This window comes from Cynocephalus volans, chromosome 2, assembly GCF_027409185.1.
Source record: "Cynocephalus volans isolate mCynVol1 chromosome 2, mCynVol1.pri, whole genome shotgun sequence".
In the NCBI taxonomy this organism is placed as follows: domain Eukaryota; kingdom Metazoa; phylum Chordata; class Mammalia; order Dermoptera; family Cynocephalidae; genus Cynocephalus; species Cynocephalus volans.
Genome location: NC_084461.1, coordinates 186908523 through 186933513, shown reverse-complemented (window position 1 = coordinate 186933513; position 24991 = coordinate 186908523). Strand labels below are relative to the sequence as shown.

The 24991-nt window shown below is 37.7% G+C and overlaps 1 protein-coding gene and 1 non-coding gene across 8 annotated transcripts in view; both read right to left on the bottom strand.

Annotated features, from left to right (window-relative positions):
- The window catches only part of CLIP1 (CAP-Gly domain containing linker protein 1), a 107089-nt gene that overhangs the window by 10928 nt on the left and 71170 nt on the right, over nt 1-24991 (bottom strand). For 6 of the 7 annotated variants that reach the window (XM_063086537.1, XM_063086538.1, XM_063086541.1 and 3 more), the window contains 5 exons: nt 21208-23475; nt 19903-20019; nt 17822-17928; nt 13885-14005; nt 855-907 (listed from right to left, as the gene is read on the bottom strand). In XM_063086537.1, coding sequence (XP_062942607.1) covers nt 855-907; nt 13885-14005; nt 17822-17928; nt 19903-20019; nt 21208-23475 — 2666 coding nt within the window. The remainder of the gene's footprint in view (nt 1-854; nt 908-13884; nt 14006-17821; nt 17929-19902; nt 20020-21207; nt 23476-24991) is intronic. The other variant, XM_063086542.1, reaches the window with a different exon arrangement.
- LOC134371332 (U6 spliceosomal RNA) lies at nt 4304-4409 on the bottom strand. The gene has a single exon (XR_010022768.1). It is a non-coding gene; the product is annotated as a U6 spliceosomal RNA (small nuclear RNA).

Sequence of the window (24991 nt, the reverse complement as noted above, 5' to 3'; positions counted from 1 at the left end):
AAAAAAGCATGCCACTGTTGTGGTAAGAATCTATTCAGTATTCTATAGCACACCATTGGATAGACTCATGTTCTCAGCAGTAGCACACACTAAACCTGCCTGGCATGCAGTATAAAGCACAGAACTTCTCTAGACAAAAACTGTGTTTTAAAAGAGCAGACAAAGGGCCGAGCCCGTGGCACACTCGGGAGAGTGCGGCACTGGGAGCGCAGCGACGCTCCCGCCGCGGGTTCGGATCCTATATAGGAATGGCCGGTGCACTCACTGGCTGAGTGCCGGTCACGAAAAGACAAAAAAAAAAAAAAAAAAGAAAGAAAAAAAGAAAAAGAAAAAAAAGAGCAGACAAAGATCATTAATATGCATAAGCATCAACTTCTAAACGATTATTTCTATGGCCATGTTCATCCTTACTCAAAAGGATTAGAAAAATTATACTAGGTTTCCATTTGAATATCATGAAAGAATAATAAATAACAGGGGTTTTTTTTAGAAACTGAAATCAGTATTTATATGCAGATAAATTACTATCTGTAAATTTATAGTATTTTTAGTTACTGAAACTAAGGTAACAGCAGTATAATGTAAGAAAGTCTGATTTTAGAGCACTTCTGAATAAATGCAACTGAATATGGCTTAAAAATTAAACTGTTTTTGTTTTATTACCAGTGAAACTTCTGCAAATGGATTTTCATAATTTGTCAATTGTGAATACCAAACTAACACAGTGCCATTTTCTGAATATAAGAAGGTTTTTGTTTTCTACTACAAGTTACCATACACATCATGTTCTGACGTTTTCCTTATTAAACACACACACGCACACACGCAACAATAAACACAGAAAGAAAGCCTACCTCTTTTTCATTTCTAACAACTGATTATTGAGAACAGATCTTTCTTCTTCCAGCTGGGGAAAAAAAAAAAAGTTCAGTTCATAAAAAAGTTCACAGTTCAGAGAAAGGCCCATTTCTCACTCCACATGCCACATCCCCAGGCTCAGGACAACAAAAGCAACTGGCTTTCCTCACAGGCAATGCAGAAGAGCAGTAGTCACTAAGTAACAGGATGTACAGTTATCAATTTACAAGTCATTTGTGACCTGGATAGCTCTCCTTCCTCATGGGCCTGACAGCTAAAGAATATTAATAACACCTTGAACAGCACATGGCATATCGGAAGCATTTAATAAATGTTTGTGAAATGGGTGAGTGAAAGCGCTACTATCAATATTCCGGTTCCTTTACTTAAACCACAGAGGTCAAATGTCACTAACTTGTGGAGGACTAGGAACAGGTCATTTACCTTCTGGGCCTCATTTTACTCATCTATTAATTCAGCAACCATTTACTGATTGCCTACTGTATTCCAGGCATTTGTTTCTCACAGGGAGGTTACAAAAACTTTCCAGTGGCCCTTCAGTTCCACAATCCTATTATGCCACAAAGCATAAAAAACAAAAGCTACAGGTAGTCAATCTTGTGAGAGAAGACTCATTTCTACCCCCAACCTGCACCACACAGCACAGATGCACCAAATACCAATTTCAACTCACACTTTTAATAAAACAAAAGTTCTTAGTGTTTTTCTCTTTTTAAATCAAAGGATAGCATGAAAGATGATGTAATAGCTTCCAATAACCCAGAATTTAAGCTACTAGCTCACTGTATATAGCTATAGTCATTATTAATTATGTATCAGTTATGTACATGTTTTGCTATAAGGTCTATATTTTTAAAATTCTTAAATATTCATGAACATGTGTGAACATGTGTATTCTTGAACATAAATAGACATTTATCATGAAATCTGTAGAGATCAACATACAGTTTTTTTTCACTGTAGACTCTATGCTTTCCTAGTCCATTAAGATATATGCTTTTGCTGCATGAGTAATTCACAGAAATATTTAGAAATTTTTAGAGTAAAAGAAAGCAAAAAGGGTGGGAGACAAACTTTAAAAAGTGAAATGAGAAGGAGAACATCTGGAGAGTGGGATGTGGAGATGAGCGAAACTTTCATTTTTGCCTTTATGCCTTTTACACGATTTATATTTATTTTTTAAACAAGAAATGTTTTACTTGTATAATTAAAACAAAGGAAAAAGATCAATAAACTTAAGACTGGAAAATGTTTATGATGAATAATAAATGGATAAAGGACATGGTAGGTAATTCACAACAGAGAAAATATAAATTATTCATAAACATCTGAAAAACCATTAAACCTGCAAAAAGATTCTCCCTCTCTCAAAGAAAATCCAGTGTGCCTGAATTTCCAAGGAGTAGAAGTTTGGTTTACTTATTGTACTGATCTTCATAGAAAACCATGTTTTTTCTTCTGGTCCAGGATCCAAACCAGGATAATGAATTGCATTTAGCAGTCATACTTCTCTAAACTAAATACTTCCTCATTCTTTCCTTGTTTTTTGTGACCTCAACGATTTTGAAGAGTATAAGCCCTTATTTTGTAGAATGTCTGTCAGTTTGGATTCATCTAATGTTTCTATGTGATTAGAGTCAGATCATGTAATATTTGGCAGGAACACACCACAGAAGTGAACCTGTGTCTTTCTCAGCACATGATATCAGGAGGTGACCATTGTCGATTTCTGATGAGGTTAACTTTGGTCACTTGGTTAAGGAAGTATCGCCTATGTTTCTCCACTAGAAAGATACTATTTTTTTCTTTGGAATTAATATGTATTTTGTAAGGAGATACTTTGAAACTATGTAAATATCCTGTTCTTCAACAAACTTTCACCCATTTGTTTTAGCGTAAATTGATGATTCTTGCTTGAATAAATTATAAGCAACAATGGTTACCAAATAGTGATTTTCTAATTCCACCATTCCATCTATTTATAGTTGGCATTTTACCGTAAGGAAGGGCTTTCATTTTACCCCCATTTATTTATTTTTATCTGTTCAGACTCATGGTTTCCTATTTTATTCTATAGGTTATAATCCATTACTGTCATTATTTCCTTTGATGCCCACATTATCTCAGATTTGGCCAGTGGGAGCATCTTGAAGATGGTTCCGATATGTTTTTGACTAACCCCCATTACTCTTTGACATTTCCCTACATTTTGGTACACAATATTCCAGGCTCAGCTTACGCTCTATCCATGCGAGCCCTGGAATCAGCCATTTCTCCTAGGACCCCTGGTTCCCTTTAGTGGAGAAGAGTATTTAGAAACCAAACTCTAGGTGTTAGGTGTGCTGATTGTTACTGGGTGTTATTGCTTCTAAGCCCTCTCAGTGGACTTGACCAAACCTTAAAACTTCTGCTCTTCAAAAGATGCTGTTAAGAAAGTGTAAAAGGGTTGGCTAGTTAGCTCACTTGGGAGATCATGGTGCTGGTAACACTAAGGTCACGGGTTTGGATTCCCATACCAACCAGCTGTACCTGCCCCCTCCAAAAAATTCTCATTAAAAAAAGAAAATGTAAAGAAAAGCCAAAGATGGGGAGAAAACATTTGCAAAACACAAACTGATAAAGAACTTGTATTCAGAATATAATAAGAACTCTCACAATTTGATAATATGCAAACAACCAAATTTAAAAATTGGCAAAAGATCTGAACAGCCATTTTACCAAAGAAGCGATACAGATGGCCAATATGCACAGAATAAGGTGCTCAACATCATTAGTCATCAGGGAAATGTAAGTTGAAATGCACACTGAGATACCACTCCAAGTGCCACTTGGAAGCACCAAAGGCCTTCATCCCAATGGTTCCCTAGTTGACAAATAGATAAAATGTATTAACGTTAAAAAGACAAAAAACTAAATGCTGGAAAGTATATGGAACAACTAGAAATCTTATAAGTTGCCGGTGGGAATGTAAAATAGTATTCACTTTGGAAAACAGTTTGGCAATTTATTATGAAGGTACACATATACTTATCATAAGTTCCAGCAATTCCATTCTTACGTATTTACCCAAGATAAATGAAACATATGCTCTGGCCTGTTCATGAGTGCTCAAAGCAACTATATTCATAATAGCCAAAACCGGAATGACCCAATGTCCAAATGAATAAACAAATTGTGATATTACCACAAACAGACTACCTACTCAGTAATACAAAGGAACACATTACTGATACACATAATGACACAGATGAATATCCAAAGCATTATGCTTCTTTCACAGAAGCTAGATACACAAGGATACATGGTGTTTTGAATTTCCCAAATTTCCTTCTATTATGATTTCTCACTTCTTATTACTGTGGTCAGAGAACATACTTAGCAGGATTTCAACCCCTTTAAATGTGTTGAAAAAAAAATTTTTTTTTTAAATATAGAATGCCTCACAAATTTGTATGTCACTTGCACCTAGGGGCCATGCTAATCTTCTCGTATTGTTCCAATTTTGGTATATGTGCTGCCAAAGCGAGCACTGATAATTGTTTTATGGTCTAACATGTGGTCTATCTTGGAGAACATGCCATGTACACCTGAGAAGAGTTGGTATTCTGCTGTTGGATGGAGTGCACTATAGGCAGATGACTGTTAGGTCTAGTCGGCTTACATTGTTGTTCAGGTTTTCTATTTCTTTATTGATCTTTTATGTACTCATTCTGTCCATCATTGAAATAGGATATTGAAATCTCCAACCATTATTGCTGAGTTGTCTATTTTTCGTTTTAATTCTGTCAGTTTTTGCTTCATGTATTTGGGGGCTCTGTTGTTAGATGCCTAAATATTTTTGTTTATCTTCTTGATGGATTGACCTTTTTATCATTCATAAGATATCTTTATCTCTAGTAACAATTTTTGCCTTAAAGTCTACTTCGTCTGATAACAGTATAGCCTCTCCAGCTTGCTTTTGGTTACTGTCTGCATGGTATATCTTGTTCCATCCTTTACTTTCAACCTCTATGTGTCTTTAAATCCAAACTGTGTCATTACATACACAACTGATGTTGTAAGCTCAGTAAAACCAACTGAATACAAATCTTCAGAGAGGAGTAGCACCTTTCTGTTTTGTTCACTATCTCTTCTATTTTTGGAACACTGACAGGCACTTAGTAGGCACTCAATAACTATGCATTGAGTGAGCAGATGTGTCAGATAGTCTGTAAGCTGGTGCTCTCAACAAGTATGAGTTAATAGTGGCACTTGGAAGCCAGCGTTCCCACAAAATGAAGAACTCTCTCTGCCAATCTAGTCTAATCAAGCCAATGCTAAACTGATTCTTTTCTCACCAATTTCCCCACTGAGGTGGTTCACATTTGGGCTATTTCAGTCTCTCCCCTAAGCAAGTGTTCTGAGTTCCAAAATAGCAGCTCTACCTTGACAGCATAAAACACATTCCCTGTGTCTGAGGATTTCTAGTCTCACCTCCCACAGATAGGCAGACTTCTCTTAGAACTGGAGAAGATAGAGAAAAAAAAGAGGATTCAGTAATTTTTTGTGGCAAAGCCCTTTCAGAGAATAAAGGAGGGTGGGATGGACACAGTGATGTGCTGCTTAGATCCCCTTTCAAGGGAGGCCTTGTTGCCCAGCTCCTGCCACACAGCTCAGGGACTGCCAAAGCTGTAGAGCCACCTCTGCCAGGATCATACCTTCTTCCCAGGATGGACCATATCTAATGACTGATCAATATGGGATTTACAACACTGTTGATGGTGTGGCCACAGGGTAGGGGGATTGTGATTAATTGAAGCTAATAAATACAAAGTAGTTCTTTATAGAGTGCACACATGTGTCAGTCTTAATGTTTACTCCTGGGTGCTGAAAAGATAGCAGCTACTTTTCCCTTAAGACTGCTAGCATCTTTAGTGTAGTTAAAGTGCATCCTCTGTCTAGCTGCAAACATCTTCAACTGTGCAGAGGCAAAGTGGGAAAGACCCACTTGGTTCGGCCTAGACATTCTGGCAGTCATTTACAGAATGGACAGCGTCTTAGTGCCAAGGAATGGCTTTCTACAAATCCTCTCAAAAGCTGGAGAGGTTAAAAGGACTCTGGAGAAGTCTAGAAGAATGTCTCAAGCAAGAAGCTTAAAATATGCATGAAGAGAATATGTAGGCTGTAAAAAGATCTTCAGGAACTGAACGTATCCCTTGGCCCATTTCCTGAACATAATGCTTGATCATGCTTGGTTGGGTGAAAGGAAGATTCCAAAAAAACCCAAACAAATCAGTGGTTTTGGCTTTAGTTATTCCCTACGCTGCAGATAAAATTACTATTATTATTTTAAAAAATTTAATGGACACATTGTAATTATACATATTATGGGGTACAATCTGATGTTTTGATACATATATATGTTGTAAAATGATCTGGTCAAGGTAGTTAATGTATCAATCACCTCATGCATTTATCATTTCTTTGTGGTGAGAACATACAAAAGACTCTCCTCTAGCTATTATGTAATACATAACTTAACTGTTAAGCATAGCCACCCTACTGTGCAACAGAACATCAGAACTTATTCCTATCTAATTGAATTTTGTACCCATTGGCCAGCCTCTCACTGCTATTCCTCGCCCCCATCCTCCTCCAGTGTCTGGTAACCACTCTCTGCCTTTATAATATCATTTTTTTTTCAGATTCCATAAATGAGTGAGGTCATGTGGCATTAGTTTTTCTGTGCCTGGCTTCCTTCACTTAACGTATGTCCTCCAGGTCCATCCATGTTGCCACAAATGACAGGATTTCATTCTTTTTATGGCTGAATAGTATTCCCTTGTGTATATATTCGACATTAGAGTTCTTTACTTCAGGGGTGCTAATTATACTCATTTGGAATTATCTTTGTCCTCCATATTATTATTATTATCTTTCCTCTAATGACTTTAATATCTTTTACTGTTTTCCTCTTTATTTATTATGACTAGCTCAAGCCTTTCCTTTATATTTTTAGAAATGGTCATAAGGTTCCTTTCTGTTTCTGAATTATTTAGTAGATCTGATATGATGTGGTTTTGGTCTTTAATTTGTTTTATAAACACTTCACTCTCTCTGTCAAACTTATTGTGTTGTTTATCATCTCCTCTTTGAACAGTTGTTTCATTCAAATAACTACAGTTCTTATATAACACAAAGCACTATTTTCCTTTTGGTAATGTTTTCTCATGGCCTGAACTCCTCATCTCTCTTTGGATTTCTACATTCCTTTCTTTTCCTTTTTTCTTCTTTTGGTACAATATGTATTCAGTTGTTCATCTTATTATGGACAGCTCTACCTAGACCTTCCATTTGCTCACAAATTTTCCCTGATATCCTTCCTACTTTATCTGAGACATTTATCTTCATCTCCAAGCTACCGCTGAAATGTTGGGCACTGTAGTCTATACACTTCTGTGGCCAGAGGGCCTGGGAGTAGGGCAAAGATTGGGAAGATGGGGATATTTGGATCTGTTGGAGGTCTCTTTCCTGAGGTCGGTCTCTAGTGTTCTGCATCTCATTCACTCCATGTGAATGGAGTCAATCCTATTCTCACAGGACAATGGTGTTTCAGCTTTGGCCTAGGGTAGATATTACAGGCAGGCTCTTTCAGCCTCCACTCTCACCTCCCCTGTTGTCTTCCCTTCCTCGAGACTGGAACACAGCCTCTTTTGTGGGGGGAGGGGGTTATGAGACACTATTACTGACATCTGAACTTTCCTCCTCAAATATAAAGACAAAACCGTGTGAGGAGAAGCCCGCTGTCTTTTCCCACCTTGTCCTTCCTGCTGCTTCTTTCTGGAAAGCTCTGCAATGCTTAGAGGTACAACAGCCATTTGATGATCAAGGGGACAAAAACTACATGCTTAGGATGGCGGCAGAGCAGAAAGGAAGAGCCGGGATCTGGAAGGACATTCTTGAGAAGCTGTATCCACCCTGCACCGCCCAACTGTGGACTCATTATCATCTGAGGAAAATACCTCTGGTGCCCACCCCCTTTAGCCACCCATTCGTTGGCTAGACTAGCTTTAGAAAATGACAACTGGCAGTTTTTCCCATCTCTGGTAAAATCCTGAGGTGGTAGAAGAGAGATTCTAGCCTCAAAGATTTTTCCCTGACTTTTTCACCTCTTTGGTATAATTTTTTCCAACTGGCCTGAGCATAGGGATGGGGCGAATCAGAGTAAAAATTCTCAGGATTTTGCTGCTCGCCTTCCTTCCAATTTATCACCAGGAACACAGTGTCAAACAGAGTTAAACCACAATTTTGTTTCTTTTTTTGGTTGCCAGTTTTAAAGTTTACAGCATAAAGTTGACTGGCTTTTGCTGGCTTCTGTGGGAAACATTTTAATAGTTAAAAAAAAAAAAAAAGTGTTCATATCATTAGGTGTTGAAGTGAGAGAGACTCTGATCCAACTTCAATCAGCCGTATTTGCCTACAAGTCCTCGGAGCCCAGATTAAAATTACGATGGCTGATTATCACCATTTCCCCAAAATAACACACAGGCTAAAAATAGCTTTCCCTTTCTAAACATTCATGTCTGGGAATTCAGGCTTATTTAACAGGCAGGCAATTATTCATGGATCAACTTAGATGCTAACCCTGGTTTTCTTTATACTGCATCTGCTGTAACCTCTGTCAGGAAAAACTGTTCATGAAATACAGTTATTGAGTCATCTAATCTCTGTCCAATTTCCATAAGCAAGCTGTAACCTCATTTTGCAAATAACCAGGGGGAAAATCCGCAGTGTTCCCTTAGTGACAGCTCAGTGTATTTGCTATCCTTACAAGATGGAATACCTTGTAAGGTTTGGACATGATAAGTCAGATATCTCAAAAGTGAATACCTAAGGTGACTATTTCTACAGAGCTCACGTTATTATTTTTAGAATTCCCTATGAAAAGAAAATAACGCTCTGTATGGTTTCCAATAGTCTTGAAACTGTGTGACCTTGCCTGAATTCTCACTGTATGCTTCTATCATCCACGCACAGCAAATCAGGAGATCAGGCTACTGGCAACCACAGCTCTGCAACAAAGATATGGAGCTGTAAGCAACTGGAATCATGTAAAAAAGTAGAAAGAGCAGCCACCAGCTCTCTGCATCTCATTCTGTAAAATAGGACCTGGGCCCCTTGCTAAAAACAAGATATTCATCCAACACCCATGTGTCCATTCATCTGAACCTACACAGCATGTGTGGAGAGAAGCAGCTACACATGACCTCAACCACAATACAGTGTCCTCAGTGTCACAGATAGAGAACCATGGAGCCCGCAACATGAACACGAAGAAGGTAGCAGCTCACTATGCTTGAGATCAGAGGTGATGACATTTAGGATGTACCTCCAACGATGAGGAAACATTCACCAAGAGGGAAGGGGAGAAGAAAAGATGTAAAATCAGATGTCAATGGCAAGTAACCAGGGGTGGCAGGAGATACAAGAGAAATATGAGCAAATGGGGTAGAAGGAGTGAAGGACAGTCAGGACTGTAGGTGGTAGTGGTGCCAAATGCTCACAGAGTATGCAAGGGAAGCCACTCATTTTTGCAATTACTTGGTATGTGACGACTTTAGCAAGAGTCATTTCAGGAGTGCACTGGTGGTGGCATAATGTAGGCTGCAGGGGAGGGGGAAAAATGGGAGGTAAAAAGAAGAAGCAGAAAACAGATTACTCTTTTTTAAAAAGTCTGGAAGTAAAGAAAAGGAGAAGATAAAATTCTAAGCGTGAACAGAGTGGCAAGATTTAGACTGCTGTTAAGGAAATGAGAAGAATTTCCCATCCCACAGAAGATCCAAAGAAGCAATTAGAAGTAGCTGCTGTAGGAAGGACACAGACATCAGGGGGGACTAGTGACAGTCTGAATGGAGAAAAGAGGCATAAAACACCAGAGGCAAATGATTTAACAAAGTATGGTCCATCCATTCAATGGCTATTCAGCCATTAAAAATAATGAAGTACTGATACATTCTACAATCTAGATGAATCTTGAAACATGATGCTAAGTGAAAGAAGCCAGTCACAAAAGACCATACAGTATATGATTCCATCTATATGGAAGGTCAAGAATGGGAAAATCCATAGAGACAGAAGGCAGATTAGTGGTTGCCAGGGGCTGGGGGCGGGGAATGAGGAGTGACTGCTTAAGGGTATGGGGTTTTCTTTTGAGGTGATGAAAATGTTTTGGAATTAAGAGATGGTGGTTGCACAACATTGTGAATGTATAATTAAATGTCACTGAACTGTACACTGCAAAATGATTAAAACAGTAAACCTTGTATTGTATGTATTTTACCACATACACATGCACATGCACAAAAGCAACTCGATGCAGCAAGAAACCAGTCAGGGCACCAGGCTGGAAACTGAATGTGAGAGCCAACAGTCAACAGCAATTGTAAGAACAATCTTTGTAATTCTTGAGTCATGAAAAGAAGATACGTTATGTCTACTACTAGATTGAACCATATGAAATTGCAGAACAATGGCAATTTCATATGGGTCAATCTAATATATTCTTTTTTAAAGATACCACACTCTATGTTACATTTTATAAAGATTTCTGTTGCTGATGATTCCAGATAAATCAAACACTGCTGCCGCTCACAATCCTAACTGATCCTGGCTGTCAGTCCTCACTGCTTAAAATGAAAACTCCAACTTGGGAAAAGAGACTTAAAGAAACAATTTTACTTGGAAAGAAGAATGTCTGATAGGGAGAGCAGGCAATGAAGAATAACACAGTGCCCCTGTTTCTCACTTTGCCAGCTCCTTCTAGAGGATGAAGAACAAGCAGAAGAACCAGGTCGATTGTTAAAACCCCACCTTCCTGGGGACACATGGAGCTCCCTGGTCAGTCAGGTCAAACGGGGCTTCTCATGAAGAATAGCAACCAATGCCACTTTCCACCTTTAGATCAAACCAGCCCTGCTCATTATTAGCTCCTTTTATTTCACAATTTCCTGTATCACCTTTCTAAGGAGATAAAAAGAGAGAATGCTCTACAAAACCACTGTTACCAGGAGGCAAAATTCCTTCTTTTATTTCAATAAATAACCTCATCTCCAAGCCTCTGAGAACTTGGTTAAAAAATCCTGAGAAAGATTTATTTAGGTAATGTAAAACTGACAAACAGGAAATGAGACAACACTCATTATGAAGGGGGCTTCTCAAAGGAAGTAAAAGTCCTTTGCCAGTAATTCCAGTGAGATCCTTAACATGCAGCACAGATTCTGGGATGCCTTGGGTTTTCTAAGCAGAATAAACATTTGAGGCAGAAAAAAAACACAAGTAGAGTTCACAGTGCATTTTTATAGCACTTTCTGACCCCACCCACCCCATTCCTAGTTCACAGGTTTTGGTGTTTTGGTTTTTTTAAAATCTTAACAACAATAATTATGAAGTAAGTAGAAATAAGCTTTTTTCTCAGTATCGGATAGTAGGGAAAACAGGCTTCAGAGTAAGACACATAAATCTCAGCTCCTCCACTGACTAACTGTGTATTCTTGCCAAGTTACTTCACTTTTGAGCCTTGGCTTCCTCACCTACAAAATAATCTTACTATCTCAGAGGTATGTTGTGATGATTCCATGAAACAGCAGAAAAGCAAGCAGCCCAATAAGGTTCAATGAATTATGGTGCTACTAAGTAAAGGATTCAGGAAAGAACTCAGATCCTGGGTCGCTATTTATCATGTCAATCTAGTGTCTACTGTCTTAATTTCAGAATGAAACACTAAGTATTTCTAAAGTACAATTGAGATTCTTTCTTTTTAAAAATAGGACTTGTCAGACACTAGCTCTGTAATATATTTCCAACACAGCCGATCAATAGCTTGACTTAACTATAGAAAGTAACTAAGTAAAAATTCATAATTTTACAGTAGTAAACAGCATTCTAGATTGTTGGAGATTAGAAAGTAAGAATAATAGAGCCTGATGAATTAATCGGTCTTCTTTAAACTAAGGTTGCTTCTAAGTTATTTTAAATGGGTCATTCCCTCCACTCTTTCAAACATACATGTATATCAAGGAAAGGATGTAATCTTTCTTCTTAATCAATATCATTTTAACAATCTCAATCATCAAAGCTTATCACGTTTTAGTTCACACTCACTTTTTTCTCTCTTCCAAGTAAAACACAGAAAACTACAAATGGTAATCCATTCCATTCTTTAAAAGGAAGTCACTTTCTTAGCTGTTCCTTATAGGCACTATTTTCTAACACCCTGCAAAGTGACTGATTTTCAAATTTTTAATCACAAAACCTTTTCGGTAGGAAACGGAGATCCCTATTGCAAAAAAAGAGAATGGAGCTGCTGGGATGGACAGGAGACCTGGAAACCTCTGCCTAAGGAATCGTGATGTCTCCTTCTGGGCTCCTTCCGGTTCTGAGAGATAGAGACAAGAACTGTAATCATCAGCCCAGTTAAGGTCACAACATGACAGAGGATGATCTCTGTGTTTCTATTTATGAGAACCATTTTCTCTACCAGAGATGTTCAATGAAATGAGATAAAACGAGATGGGAACAGACTCAGCTCTTATCCCAGATCCTTCTCTTTCAAGTCCTTGTGAACACACTGATATTACAGATACCAAATGTTTTAGATGCTCTAGCTTATGCCAGGAAAAAAAGAATCTTTTGTGGTCTAAGGGCTTCTATTTTTCATGAACTCCAATTTCTCACATACTTATCACAGGAGAGTGCAGTGACTCTAATTAAATCAACACACTTTGATTCTTTTCTAGATCCAAATCAGAAAATGACAAATATCTCTTCACACTACTAGCTAAATGATGTTGGGCAAATTACTATCTTCTTTGTGCTTCTGTTTCCTCTTTTACAAATGGGGATAATACTAGTGCCATCTCACAGAGTTATGGTAAGGATTAAGTGAAATAATAGCTACCATTTATTTGTTCCTGTCACACAGTAAGAGTCAATAAATGTTAGCTATTATCACCAATAGCATCACCATCATCTTGGGGTTTGGAGACATGCGGCATTTCTTTCATGAAATAAAATTTTGGAAAGCTATAATGAAGATTTTTAAACTTTGAAATCAACACTTCAAAAAGTGCGCTCACCACAAACTGCATGATGTCAATGGGTACTCAATACAATTACCCTAAACTGCTCCACTCCAAGTGAGAATTGTTTGCAACACACAAAGGGGGAAAAATACTTTCCCGTAGAGTGCAAAGCAAGAATTAATGACTACACAGCAAAAGTCTCTTAAAAATGTAATTTCAAGCTGTTGCTCTGAGATCAGATGTGACTAACAATTACATCACTTGGATTCAACTGTTAGAGAAGAATCAAAAGCAGAATACAGCATTCTTTAAGATCAAGTTTGTTCCCATGTTTAATCGACTTCTGTCAGAAACCTCTGTAATTTAAATACAGAAGCAAATGGGTTGTGGTTTGCTTATAGTTTATTCCAGCTGTAACACACATCCCATATATATCAATGCACACAAGTATACATATATACACAATTCTATTAACAAATATTTAAACATTTTTAAAATTTAAAGTAGAGTTCTTTTAAAAATCAGCTGCAAACCCTCACACTAAATTCATATTCTTGGAATCTGTTTCCTTAAAACCAATTTTGATGAAAGAGAGAAAAATAATTTTGAAATCCAAGCAGTACTAGGGAGATGATATTGTCCCTTTCCATTTAGATGCATCGCTACAAGACTGTCTAATAAAGATTTTATTTTCTACTTGCTTGCAAGTTCCAATGTTCTTTTTTTTTTTTTTTTTTTTTTTTTAAAGATCTGTCAATTCACTGCTACCCTAAATCCTATAGCAGCACACTTGAAAACAAGGAGATATATAACACGGGTAACCTGAAATCCAATCTGGAATGACCCAGCCACCGAAAAGATCTCTGAGTAGCCTCCAAGCACACTGCAAACAACAGGAGACGTCAGCCCGCAAGGCAGAGCTGGAAACCCCCAAAGTCCCACTGACCTTCTGATGACTTGTGACTTCGTCCCTGCTTCTGCCCAGCTCCTCGGCAAGTTTAACGTTCTCTTCTTGCAATGCTGAAAGCTGCTGGGACTTCTGAGCTGCCGCCTGCTTTAGTGTTTCTCTGCAAGGACAGTGAGTGCAGGGTTACCATAGAAACAAGACAGGCAAGGAAACTGTGGGAGACAACCAGCTTCACAGCACTGAGGAAAATATATCTGGGTCACGTGCCTGATAAGATCTATAATAGCAGGAGACAGTATTATCTACGTGAAGGAGGGGCTAAGTGGCTTTAACCCTTCAAAAGGAGGATTGCTGCCCACAATTATTACATTTTTTTAAACCTAATCAACACTACACCCACTCTTCCACTACCCACACTTACTCCATACAAAAAGTAATTCTGATGTAAAATAAATGACAAATGAAATGGTCAGTACGGCCCTTTTGTCTTTAGGAATATTCCTGTTAGATAATTCTACTAAAACCCACTTTGTTGATATAGTGATTTAATTTGCTCCCAAGGCACTCTGTTCTAACTGCACAGATCTGTAATCTGTTTTTCTCAGGCAGAAATAAAAATCCAATGGTCCCATTTATCAGTATCCATCAGAGTCAAGTGCTGATGTGAATCTGAGTATATTTTTAGGACAACTAGAGGTGAAATGCCCAAAGAAAATACAGTTTTCTAACTACATAACAGGTTTTTTATTTTGATAGTATTCTTTCCATAATGCTAATTTGTAATTAAAAGCAAATAAAGATATAGTACAGCCTGCTAACTAACCTCATATCATAAATATCAGCATACAAAACATGAATAGGGTAGGTGCACTTATTAAACATCTTCCTATTATTAAAATTAATCCAAAATATACATACTAAATTATTATCCTTTACACATGGATATTCAAAATATTTTACTTGATCACTGGATTTTAGCTTTATGCCATAGAAAGTTTTGATGCAATCGTGAATTTTAAGTAAGTCTGTGCTGGTTAAATCCATTTAGCAAGCTGTTGTACATGGCTGAATTCTGAATCCAGTCATCTGGGTATGAATCCATCTGCTGATGCATGAACACATCTATTTTTACCTTCAATTGTCTAATGGGTGGCAGTGCTTGGCATCTTCAATTTTCTCAATTTTTAATTCCCCATCCACCTATAATATGCATACTGCAATGACCTCATGAACATTTAGGGGAATAAGTCTACACAAAAATTCTCTTAGCATACTAAATTAGGCTTTTTACAGAGATGTTTATTTAGCAAGTGAAGAAAAACTGAGAAGGAATTTCAGCCTCAGGTAATTGGTCATTCAAAAGCTGGGAGGCTTGATTTTAATTATGGATCAAAATATTATATACAGATGTACATACACACACACACATGACAGCTAAAGTTCAACTTCCAGCCAAAGTCCATCAATCTTTGACAAATCAGAAGATTTTACTTATGATGAAATCATCATAAGCCAAACATTTTACTTCCCAGGTGATCATTAGGGGCTACTAGGTCTCAGTGTTTGTGTGGCCTGTTCAATTAGTAAGTCTGTGATCATGTTCCTTCTCTCTTAAACATTTTCATCTTCTAAAGTTTTTATGGGTTTCACTGGTTATATTAGGAGTCCACAGTAAGGAAAACTAAAAGGAGTCAAAGAAGCAATCTATAAATGGCCAAAATGTCCTCAGGTATCGACCTGTAAAAACAATACTTAATGTTTTAAAGTGTACAAAATGCTTTCATGTACATTTTGTCATTTACTCCTCAAAGCCCAAGGAGGCTAATATTACATTTTAAGATGAGAAAACTGAAGCTCAGGGAAGTAAAGAGATTTGCCCAAAATCATAAAGCCAAGAAAGTAGCAGAAACCAAAGAACTGGAGTTACAACTGGCAGATGAATTTCAGTTGTGATTCAAATATAAAAAAGAACACCTTTCAATTTTTCTTTAATGGGTAGTGGGCAAATGCATTTCATTGAGGAAAGAGGCTCTAAGAGCCTAAATTCTGGAAATATGCAAGAAATGATTCTGAAAATACCTACAAAAATATTTCTAATGATTTTTAAAGAGCTATTTTTCTTTCTACATGACAAGATATCTTGAGTCAGAAAGACTCTGTAGTTTTAAAACTGAGAGACGAAGTAAACATTGTTAATATTGACTTGCAAACATTTTACTTATGAATCCATCATAAATCTATTAGTTATGTTAAATATATTCTAGATTTATTACTGTACCAGGTGAGTAATTAAAGATAAAAATTAGATTGCTTATACTGTTTTCCCTAAGATCTAAAATTATATACCCGTGAGAGACCATTTTATTTTTGATCTCCAACTGAAAATGGGAGCTTGTTAATCAAAATCAAGAGCTTTCCTAAAACCAGTCTAGAAAGTAATGTAGAGGAAAGGAACATTAAGTTACAAGCACTGGTTTCCAATGGCAAGGGCAAAATTCTAGAAGAGGTGGTTCCCATTAGAACCCCTGTGCCTACATTGGTATCTCTTTTTCTCCAGGAACTGTCAGATGGGGAGAAACACAAAAAAGCTCTAGAAAACATGAAGAACCCCACATACATGTCAAATCTCAGTAAAAACAAACAGCTGCTTATTCCCTGGTTATGGGCACTGAGGAACAAGACTTACAGGCAAAACAACAGCTTTTTTTAGAGAAGCACATTACATAGTCCCTTTACATCTGATGGTCCTTGAAATCTGGCCAAAACTAGAGCAGGTGAAACTGAGTCATCAGGGGCAGGGGCTTTTCCAACCCACTCCCCACACCTCCTTCCACCTGATGAGCAAATAGTATTGAGGATGGTGACTTAAGAACAGAAGTTTGGAACTGATGCACTTTTTTTTTGGTTTGAATCTCATCTGTTTGTGCTATCAGAATTGGAAATAAATGATATAAACCGTTGAAAAGCAGAGACTGCAGGGCCTACCCTGTGGCTCACTTGGGAGAGTGCGGCGCTATGAGCACCGAGGCCGCAGGTTCGGATCCTATATAGGGATGGCCGGTGCACTCCCTGGCTGAGTGCAGTGTGGGCGACACCAAGCCAAGGGTTACAATCCCCTTACCTTACCGGTCACACACAACAAAAAAAAAAAAAAAAAAAAGAAAAGCAGGGACTGCATACAATTCATCCTTGTATCCTTCCTTGCTTAACTGTACCTAGCACAAAAGACATATTCAAGTGTTCACCAGCTCAATTGGCTTTAGATTTTTAGGTTCACACAGTTCATACAGTGTAGTTATCAAAATAGAAGACCAAATGAAATCTACACTGTAATCATCATTTACAATACCAGATAAATACCAATCTCTAATAACCACAATAATCGAACTTGAAAGGCAAGGGATAAGTTGGTGTCAATAAAGGAGACATGAACAATCCGTCTGACACTGGGCAGCAGACCGATGGGTAAACCTCAATTTTAAACAGTCTTCCAAAATACTAGTCATTTAATTTCCATGCCAGAAGATTTGATCACTCTTAAAACCAAGACATTGAAAATCTTGAAAAAGTGACACACTGTTTGTTCTTTGCTGTAAAAAGAGTTTTGAGGGATTTATTAATAAAGGGTCTGACATTTCCAAACGTTAAGACTGGCCATCATGTAAACATTCTACTTTAAACCTCTGATTCTACTTGTGCTTTCACAAAGCTTTACAAAGTCACATTTGAATCCCAAATGTCATGACTCACCAGCCAGTACACATTTCATTTTGATCCTTTAACTTAGCTGTAGTTTTGACTTAACAGTGGTCATTAGGGTTACTTCTGGGGTATGCAGTAGTATTTGGGGTGCAGGAGGTCAACTATTACTTTATACTTTATGTACTTTTCAAATATTTTCTAAATAATTAGCATTGTTTTCACTTTTGAAATTTAAAAAAGCCTTCATAATTTCTCTCGAAGGAGATAAACTTACATTTCTTTCCTGAATTCTTCCATTTTTTGATTCTCTACAGTCAGAAGTTCTTTTGATTTGTTAAGTTCTTCCACGTTTTTCAAGTTGTTTTCTTTAAGTGTGTCCAACTTAAAAACCAAGAGAAAAAAACCTGATAAAATTATTTCATTTTCTAATGACATGACTGGAAAGGCAAATTATTCACAAAAATGTGTATTTAAAAGATAGATGAAATTAGTCACTTGCAAAAAAAAAAAAGTCACCTGGGTGAAGAGATTACAAACGACAAGTCTATTATAAACTGCAAACCTCCTCCTTATGTTTAGTCTGACATTTCCTATACACCTGGCCAAATAGCCAAACTAAATTGCTACATCAATTAAAACTAAAGTTTTCTTTTTTCTTATGTACAGTTCTCAGTATTTATCATTGAACTTGCTATTCAAGTATGAGCCATCTTTAAAAAAAGGAAACAAATAAATTGCAAAGCAATGACATCAGCAAGGATTATTACTGAAATGAAAAGAAACCCCTTTCCTTCCCCATAGATTAGGAATTTAGGACATGATATTTTTCAATGTCAGTACCAAATTTACACGGCCCTCATGACAAAAATTATTTAAGTAGAAATATTCGCAGATTGGAAAACATTAGTTATCCACGTGAACTTTAATCTGAAGAGTAAAAAGCTGTGTAGTGAGACTGAAGGGCAGTCACCTTTGTTCAGTCTCATCACCCACCCCTGGGGGATGAGGCCAGCTCAGGGTCTGGCCCCTGGTGGGAAAGCCAGATGCGGTACTGGAATGAGTGGGGAAGTGACTGATCACAGGCTCTGGAGCCCCACCAAGGATGGGAGCTCATATGGGTCAACATTACAGAGGGTGTGCTCCTGTAGCCATGACAACTTTCTGGGCCAGCACGGCTAGCTGTCTCCTATAGCCAGAAAAGGGAGTTGTCTCCTTTTGAAATGTCACATGCCACCAGTCAGGAATCTTAGAAGGTGTATTGCTAGTTTTACCACCACAACCCTCCTTTTAACGCCCTCTAACATTCCAGATTTACAGAACAAGAAAAGAAAATCACAATGGGTCCAAGAAATAGTCCATCCAGTCTTGTATTTTGGCTATAACGTAGACACCCAAGGGATATGTTATGGAAAGACAACATTCTCCCTGATTCTAATTTTAATTATCATCTATGATTTTTTAATGTTTTTCTTAGCTTAAGTCTTCTCATAGAATTGTCAGTTCTTTAAGTGTACCTCTGCTATGTGAAGTTTTATTTACCCTGTAATTACCTCAAAATTTTCATGTCTTAACAGATTTTGATCTTTGAATTTCTACAATGAGGAGGCCTAGTCTTCACAGTAGCTATTTGATTTGACCATCTCCTCCCTTGCTTTAGTTTCTTAATGTCTCACCAGCCTATCACCTTAAAAAGCATCTAAAGTCCTACAGAACTTCCCATAACCATTTCAGTGAATCAATCTGCTTAGGATTTAAGAAACCGCTTTCCAAAGAAGAAAACAGGTGATATGAGCAGGGAGGGTGGGAGTAAGGGAATAAAAGAAGGGTACAAGGAGAAATGCTCCTTGTGGACAGAATCAAAATATCTTGAATGCCATAGATTTGTCCCAGTTCCAGAAGTGACTAATTCAAGATGACACAAAAGGGAATCAGTACTGAATTAGGCCAAGAAAAGGCCTACATCAAACTCAAGGGTGAGGAATGGAGAATTTACTGGCTCAAAGTTGGAAGAGAGTTGAGAAAAAAATGTGTGTGATATAAGATAAAGGATACTAAAACTAAATAATGCCATCAGTACCTCCTCCCACGAGTGCTATTACTAAATAGTTATCTTAGAAAGCCATGCTATTAGGGTTTTCCCCGCAATTTTTAAAGGTTGATCCTACTAAATAAGTAATGAAGTAATACACTTTATTTAATATTATCAAGGCTCTAGTGTACATTCGACACTACTAGATCAAACCTGTATAAGGCCGCACTTAAAAAAAAAAAAAAAACAATCCTGAATTAGTGATCAAACATTCCATGAAGTCGATAAGCTGTTCTTTGTACAAAAAGCCATTTAAATCTGATTACTTCATTTTGTAGTTTTGCATTTGTTTGCTTGGTATCTTCCAAAGAGGCCAGAGTTTCAGTCTTCTCCTTGGTCATCTGTTCCATTATCTGCATAGCATCTTCTGCTGTTTGAGCAGCCTAAATACAAGAAAACACCGTGAGAAATGAGGACACCCCTCACCAACACCATTAGGTGATAATCAGGCTGTGCTGCTGTTCAGGCAGCCTTCGGTGTCTGTGTGGTTAAGGGAGACACAGAGAGGATGGCTCAGGCACCAGCCCAATGCTAAAACAGACAGACCAAGATATGAAAGGTCTTTACTCTGAAGTAGCACAAAGTTGCAGACCCTTTTCATGCCATTTTTCCATAAGTCGACTGTTATGCAATTTGCATATTTTCAGACCTCTCTAAATCTACATCTTCCAGTGAAAGTTCCAAGTTACAATGACAAGCATGTTTTCTCATCATTCTGACTTATATTTGAGAGACCACTCAGTAATTATAAACAGTAACATCCTTATACAGCTGAATTTCTCTTAATCATTATTACTGTTATAAGTTTAAAATACTATTCTTGCTATTTCAAATTTGGGGCACTCAGAATTTAGGTTGGGAATTTTTCAAATAGAAATGAAAATTATTTGGGCAACTATGACATAAGGCTCCAGTGTTTAATGAGAAGTGTCTAAAGAGAAAAAAGCCTACGGAAAAGTCTGTGTATGAGAGAGCTATGGGTAATGAATATAAACATGGCTGTGAATAAAAAAGATACATGTAAACAAAGACAAATTCTTAGCTGCTAAATATAAAAAAAATCATAAAAAGTTAGATATAAAAATAAATTAAAATCTTTTTAGATACTTGGCTACAACTTCATTTGGACTAATAAAGTTTATGGGAATTCTGCATTATATCTGTCCTATTATCAGCCACGGAGATTTCAGTGGAATCTTCCAACTCCAAATGGACAGACACAATGAAACAGTTAAAAGCCAAACAGGAGACACTATATTCCAATATATGCCCATTTTACTACTGCTCTAAAGTCTTTAAATACCACAGTCAACTGTTTCACAAAGTTTCTCCTTAAATGAAAACATCCTTTTTATTCACAGTTTGCAATGGGGAAGAGACTACTGGAATTAGACATTTAGTAAAGAATTGCCCTTTCAGACTGTAATAAACAGCTTAAGACAGATAACCAACTGATTTAATGGGGTGGAGTTCCATAAGTAGAAATGAAGAAAAACCACCTAAGCCACTAAAGTTAGTGCATAGTGTTAGTAAGCAGTCCAGGGGCTCAATATTTAAACCTCTCACTTTACCGTAAATGACTGAAGAGTCTCAATCTCTCTAATTTTAAGGGTAAGCTTGCTCCTGTCTTTCCTCAAAGTACGATTTTCATTTTGAGATTCTAGGAGATTGGCTGAAATGTGGCTGTTGGTTTGGGCCAGCTGGCTAATCTCTTTCTGAAGGAGGAAGTAGCTTTCTGCCAGGTTTTCCTTCTCCTTTAGGAGCTCGTCCTTCTGCAGCATCATCTCCCTTTTCTCAGCCAGGAGGTTCTTATTCTCTTGCATCACCTGGGCACTTTCGGCCAGGGTCACCTCATGGTTCAGCTGAAGGTCGTTCAGAATCTTGGTGAGGTAGCTATGCAGTTCTTGCAGTTCTAACTTGGATTTGGACAAGACAGCAAAATCGCTTTTCATAGTCTCTATACTGGCAGCAAGTTGAGCTGTTTCTGCACTCAGGAGTTCCTTTTCCTTTATTATCTCTACCATTTTTTGCTCCAATTTGGTTTTCTCTTGGATTAGCACAAACTTCTCAGACTGGAGCTCCTTAGTACATACTCTTAACTCCTCCACCTCCTGCTCCAGCAGCACCATTCTCCCATGAAGTTTATTATTTTCATACAAGGATGACTCATTTTCTTTAGCTCTGGCTTCTTTTTCCCGGATTAAGGACTGCTGCATTTCATGGATCTCCTCATTTAATTTCTGACACTTTTCTTGCAGGGTCAAGCCATCCCTCAGCAAAATGTTCTTTTCAGAACAACATTTCTTAAATTCAGCATTCAAACTCTCCTTTGCTTGCAGTATGTGCATCTGTTCTTTTTCTAGGTTCTTTTTGGCATTTTGAGCCTCTTTCAGCATCAAAGAGAGCTCATACTTGTTGGCTGCTAGTTCTTGGTTTTCCTTTTTTCTCTCTTGAAGCTCTTTCTTCAGAGCATCAATATTACCAAGTAGTTTCATCTTCTCATGCACAATTATTCTTCTGTTTGCAGCCTCTTGATCATATTTCCTCTTAAGATCTCCTATGGCTTTGATAGAATTTTCTCTCTCTTCAAGTAAATCTCCATTTTGTATTTCCAGTGCAGATTTTTCTTTCAAGAGACTATCCTGCTGCTTTTTAAACTTTGTAATTTTCTGACTAATTATCTCCTTCTCAGAAGTTAAGTAACTGATCTTCTCGTTCAGGCTCACCTCAGTATGAGCAGCCTCTTCTGAGCATTTGTTGAGCTTTTCAGAGATGATCCTATTTTCACTTAACAGTTCTTCTTTGTCAGCCAAGAGCCTTCTCTCTGAGGAGGCCAAGGTTTCTTTCTCATGCAGAAGTTGGATGCACTCGGAGTCTGTGATGGCCCGACTGGTCTTGATTTCTTCCAGGAGTTTTGTGAGGCTTGTATTTGTTGCCTGAAGTTGCAAAGTCTCCAGCTCGGCTTTCCTCAGCGCTTTGCTGGCATTGTCCAGCTGTGTCTGCAGCCCAGTAGCTTCTGCACTGAGCAGCTGTTTGACCTGGAGGGCAGCCTGCAGGTTGGCATTCATCTTTTCCTGATCTTGAATAAGCATGTCCTTCTCAAACTGCAGATCTCTGTTGTTCTGAAGAAGTTTATCTCGTTCTACCTTTAAGGCTATGCACATGTTATCGAGACTCGACTGTTTCTCTACAGCTGACTTTTTCTCAGCTGTGAGCTCTTCAATCTCTTGTACCAAGGTCTTCTGGTCTTTGACTAGCTCCTCATAAGAGCTCTGAAGTGTCAGAATGATGTCATCTTTATCTTTAGCCAAGACAAGGTTTTCAGCAATCAGCTTCTTGATCTGACCCTCCAGGTGATATTTTTCTTCCTGTGCCTTCTCAGACTTGGCAATCAGAGTATCTTTGCTGAGCTGGAGTTCTTCAGTAAGTGCCCGCATGCTCACCTTGGAAGCTTGCAAAGAGTCATTTTCCATATTTATCTTCAAGAGTTCTTCCTGTGCAATATTGATTTCTTCAAGCAATTTCTCTCTCTCAACAGCCAAAGCTTCTCTGTCAAGATGTTCCTGCTGATAAAGCTTTTCAGCATGTTCCTTTTCTTCTAAGATTTTCTCCTTTTCTAAATTAAGAGTTTCGTTTACTGACCACAGTTTCTGTTGGTCTTCCTGAAGTAAATTTATTTTGGCCTCCACCTCTACAAGCTTTGATAATAGTGAACCTTTTTCTAACTTTAAGGCATTTCCCTCCTGTGCAAGAAGCTGCTTCTCTGACTTCAGACCCCTCAGCTCTTCTGATATTAGTTCAACTTCTTTTTTGGCTGATGTTAACAAATAAGTTAGCGACTACAGAAACAAAAGGTGGAAAGAATGGAAACAAAAATGAAACCAAGCAGACAAATGCAAGCCCAAACAACTTAATGTATCCTAAGTCACAAAAGTTTAAAAATTTCTACTAAACTTCATAGAAACTATCTGTCTGAATAACAAGGGAAAGAAACTAAATAACAGAGCCCATAAAAGGATAATACAAAGCAAGTTTAGCTTTGCAAAATGCTTATATATCTATTCCCTTATTTTATCTTTGAAACAACTTGCAAAATTAATCCTGATGGCTACCCAAAAGATTAAAACAGTAGCTTGATTTTTACATCAGGACATGAGATTCTTTCCTGCCATTCAATTATCCAATTATTTCTATTGTAGAAAGGTTTCATAGGAGAATTTTTAAAAATATGATTCAAAAAACTACAAACAGTGAGTATACTTCAATTTTAAAAAGGGGAGGTAACAAGGGAAAATAAACTGTTGCTTTTCAAACTAACTGAAGGACCTTACCCAAGGACAGTCACAGGGCTGAGAGTGATTTAGTCTCAATATCACATCTAACTTATTTAAAAATACAGACTAATCTCTAGGCTTTGATGACTAAATAGATTTAGTAAATGTATTGACTTATAAGATAATTTGTTTTTTTTTTTTTTGTTTGTTTGTTTGTTTTTCCGTGACCGGCGCTCAGCCAGGGAGTGCACCGGTCATTCTTATATAGGATCCGAACCCGCGGCGGCGGGAGCGTCGCCGCGCTGCTAGCGCAGCACGCTACCGAGTGCGCCACGGGCTCAGCCCGACTTATAAGATAATTTGGCTACAGTGTCTATATTCCTGCTGTCCAGAACTTTCTGCAATGATATAAATGTTCTTATCTGAGCTGTCCCCATAAGGCCACCATGTGACTGCTGAGCACTTGAAATGTGATGAGTGCAAATGAATAGCTGAATTTGTGATTTTGTTAAAATGTAACAAATTTAAATTTAAATGGCCCCACATGGCCAGTGTCTACTGTACTGGACAGCACATCTATAGACCATTGGCTCTTAAACAGAAAACATGGAGGCTTCATGGGCTCTGTTAACCTCCTGAAATTGTACGTAAAACTTATTGGATGCATATATAAACTTTCCTGGGAAAATATCTTTGGGTTTCATCTGATTTTCCAAAGAGTCTGCGACTCATTAAAATACACTAAAATCAGATATCCAGACAATTTTGGAGGGGGAATGATCCTGGCTTTTTAATGACCCTTGTTCAAAAACTAATAACAAAATTAAGGAGACCTTACACAAATGACCAGAATGCTGTTGTTTGGTCAGGCTGCAATATTTTAAAGAAAACACTAAGAAACTGCAGCCTGTCCAGATAAACAGAACCACAAAGACAAAAGATCTGGGAATAATATACAGTATTAAATGGCTCATAAAACTGGAGGTGTTTTACAGAGAGAAAAATAAGCCTTGACTGCCAGCATGTAGAAGAGGGAAAAAGTAGGTGTCTTATATATGACATATATTATGTCATTGTCCAC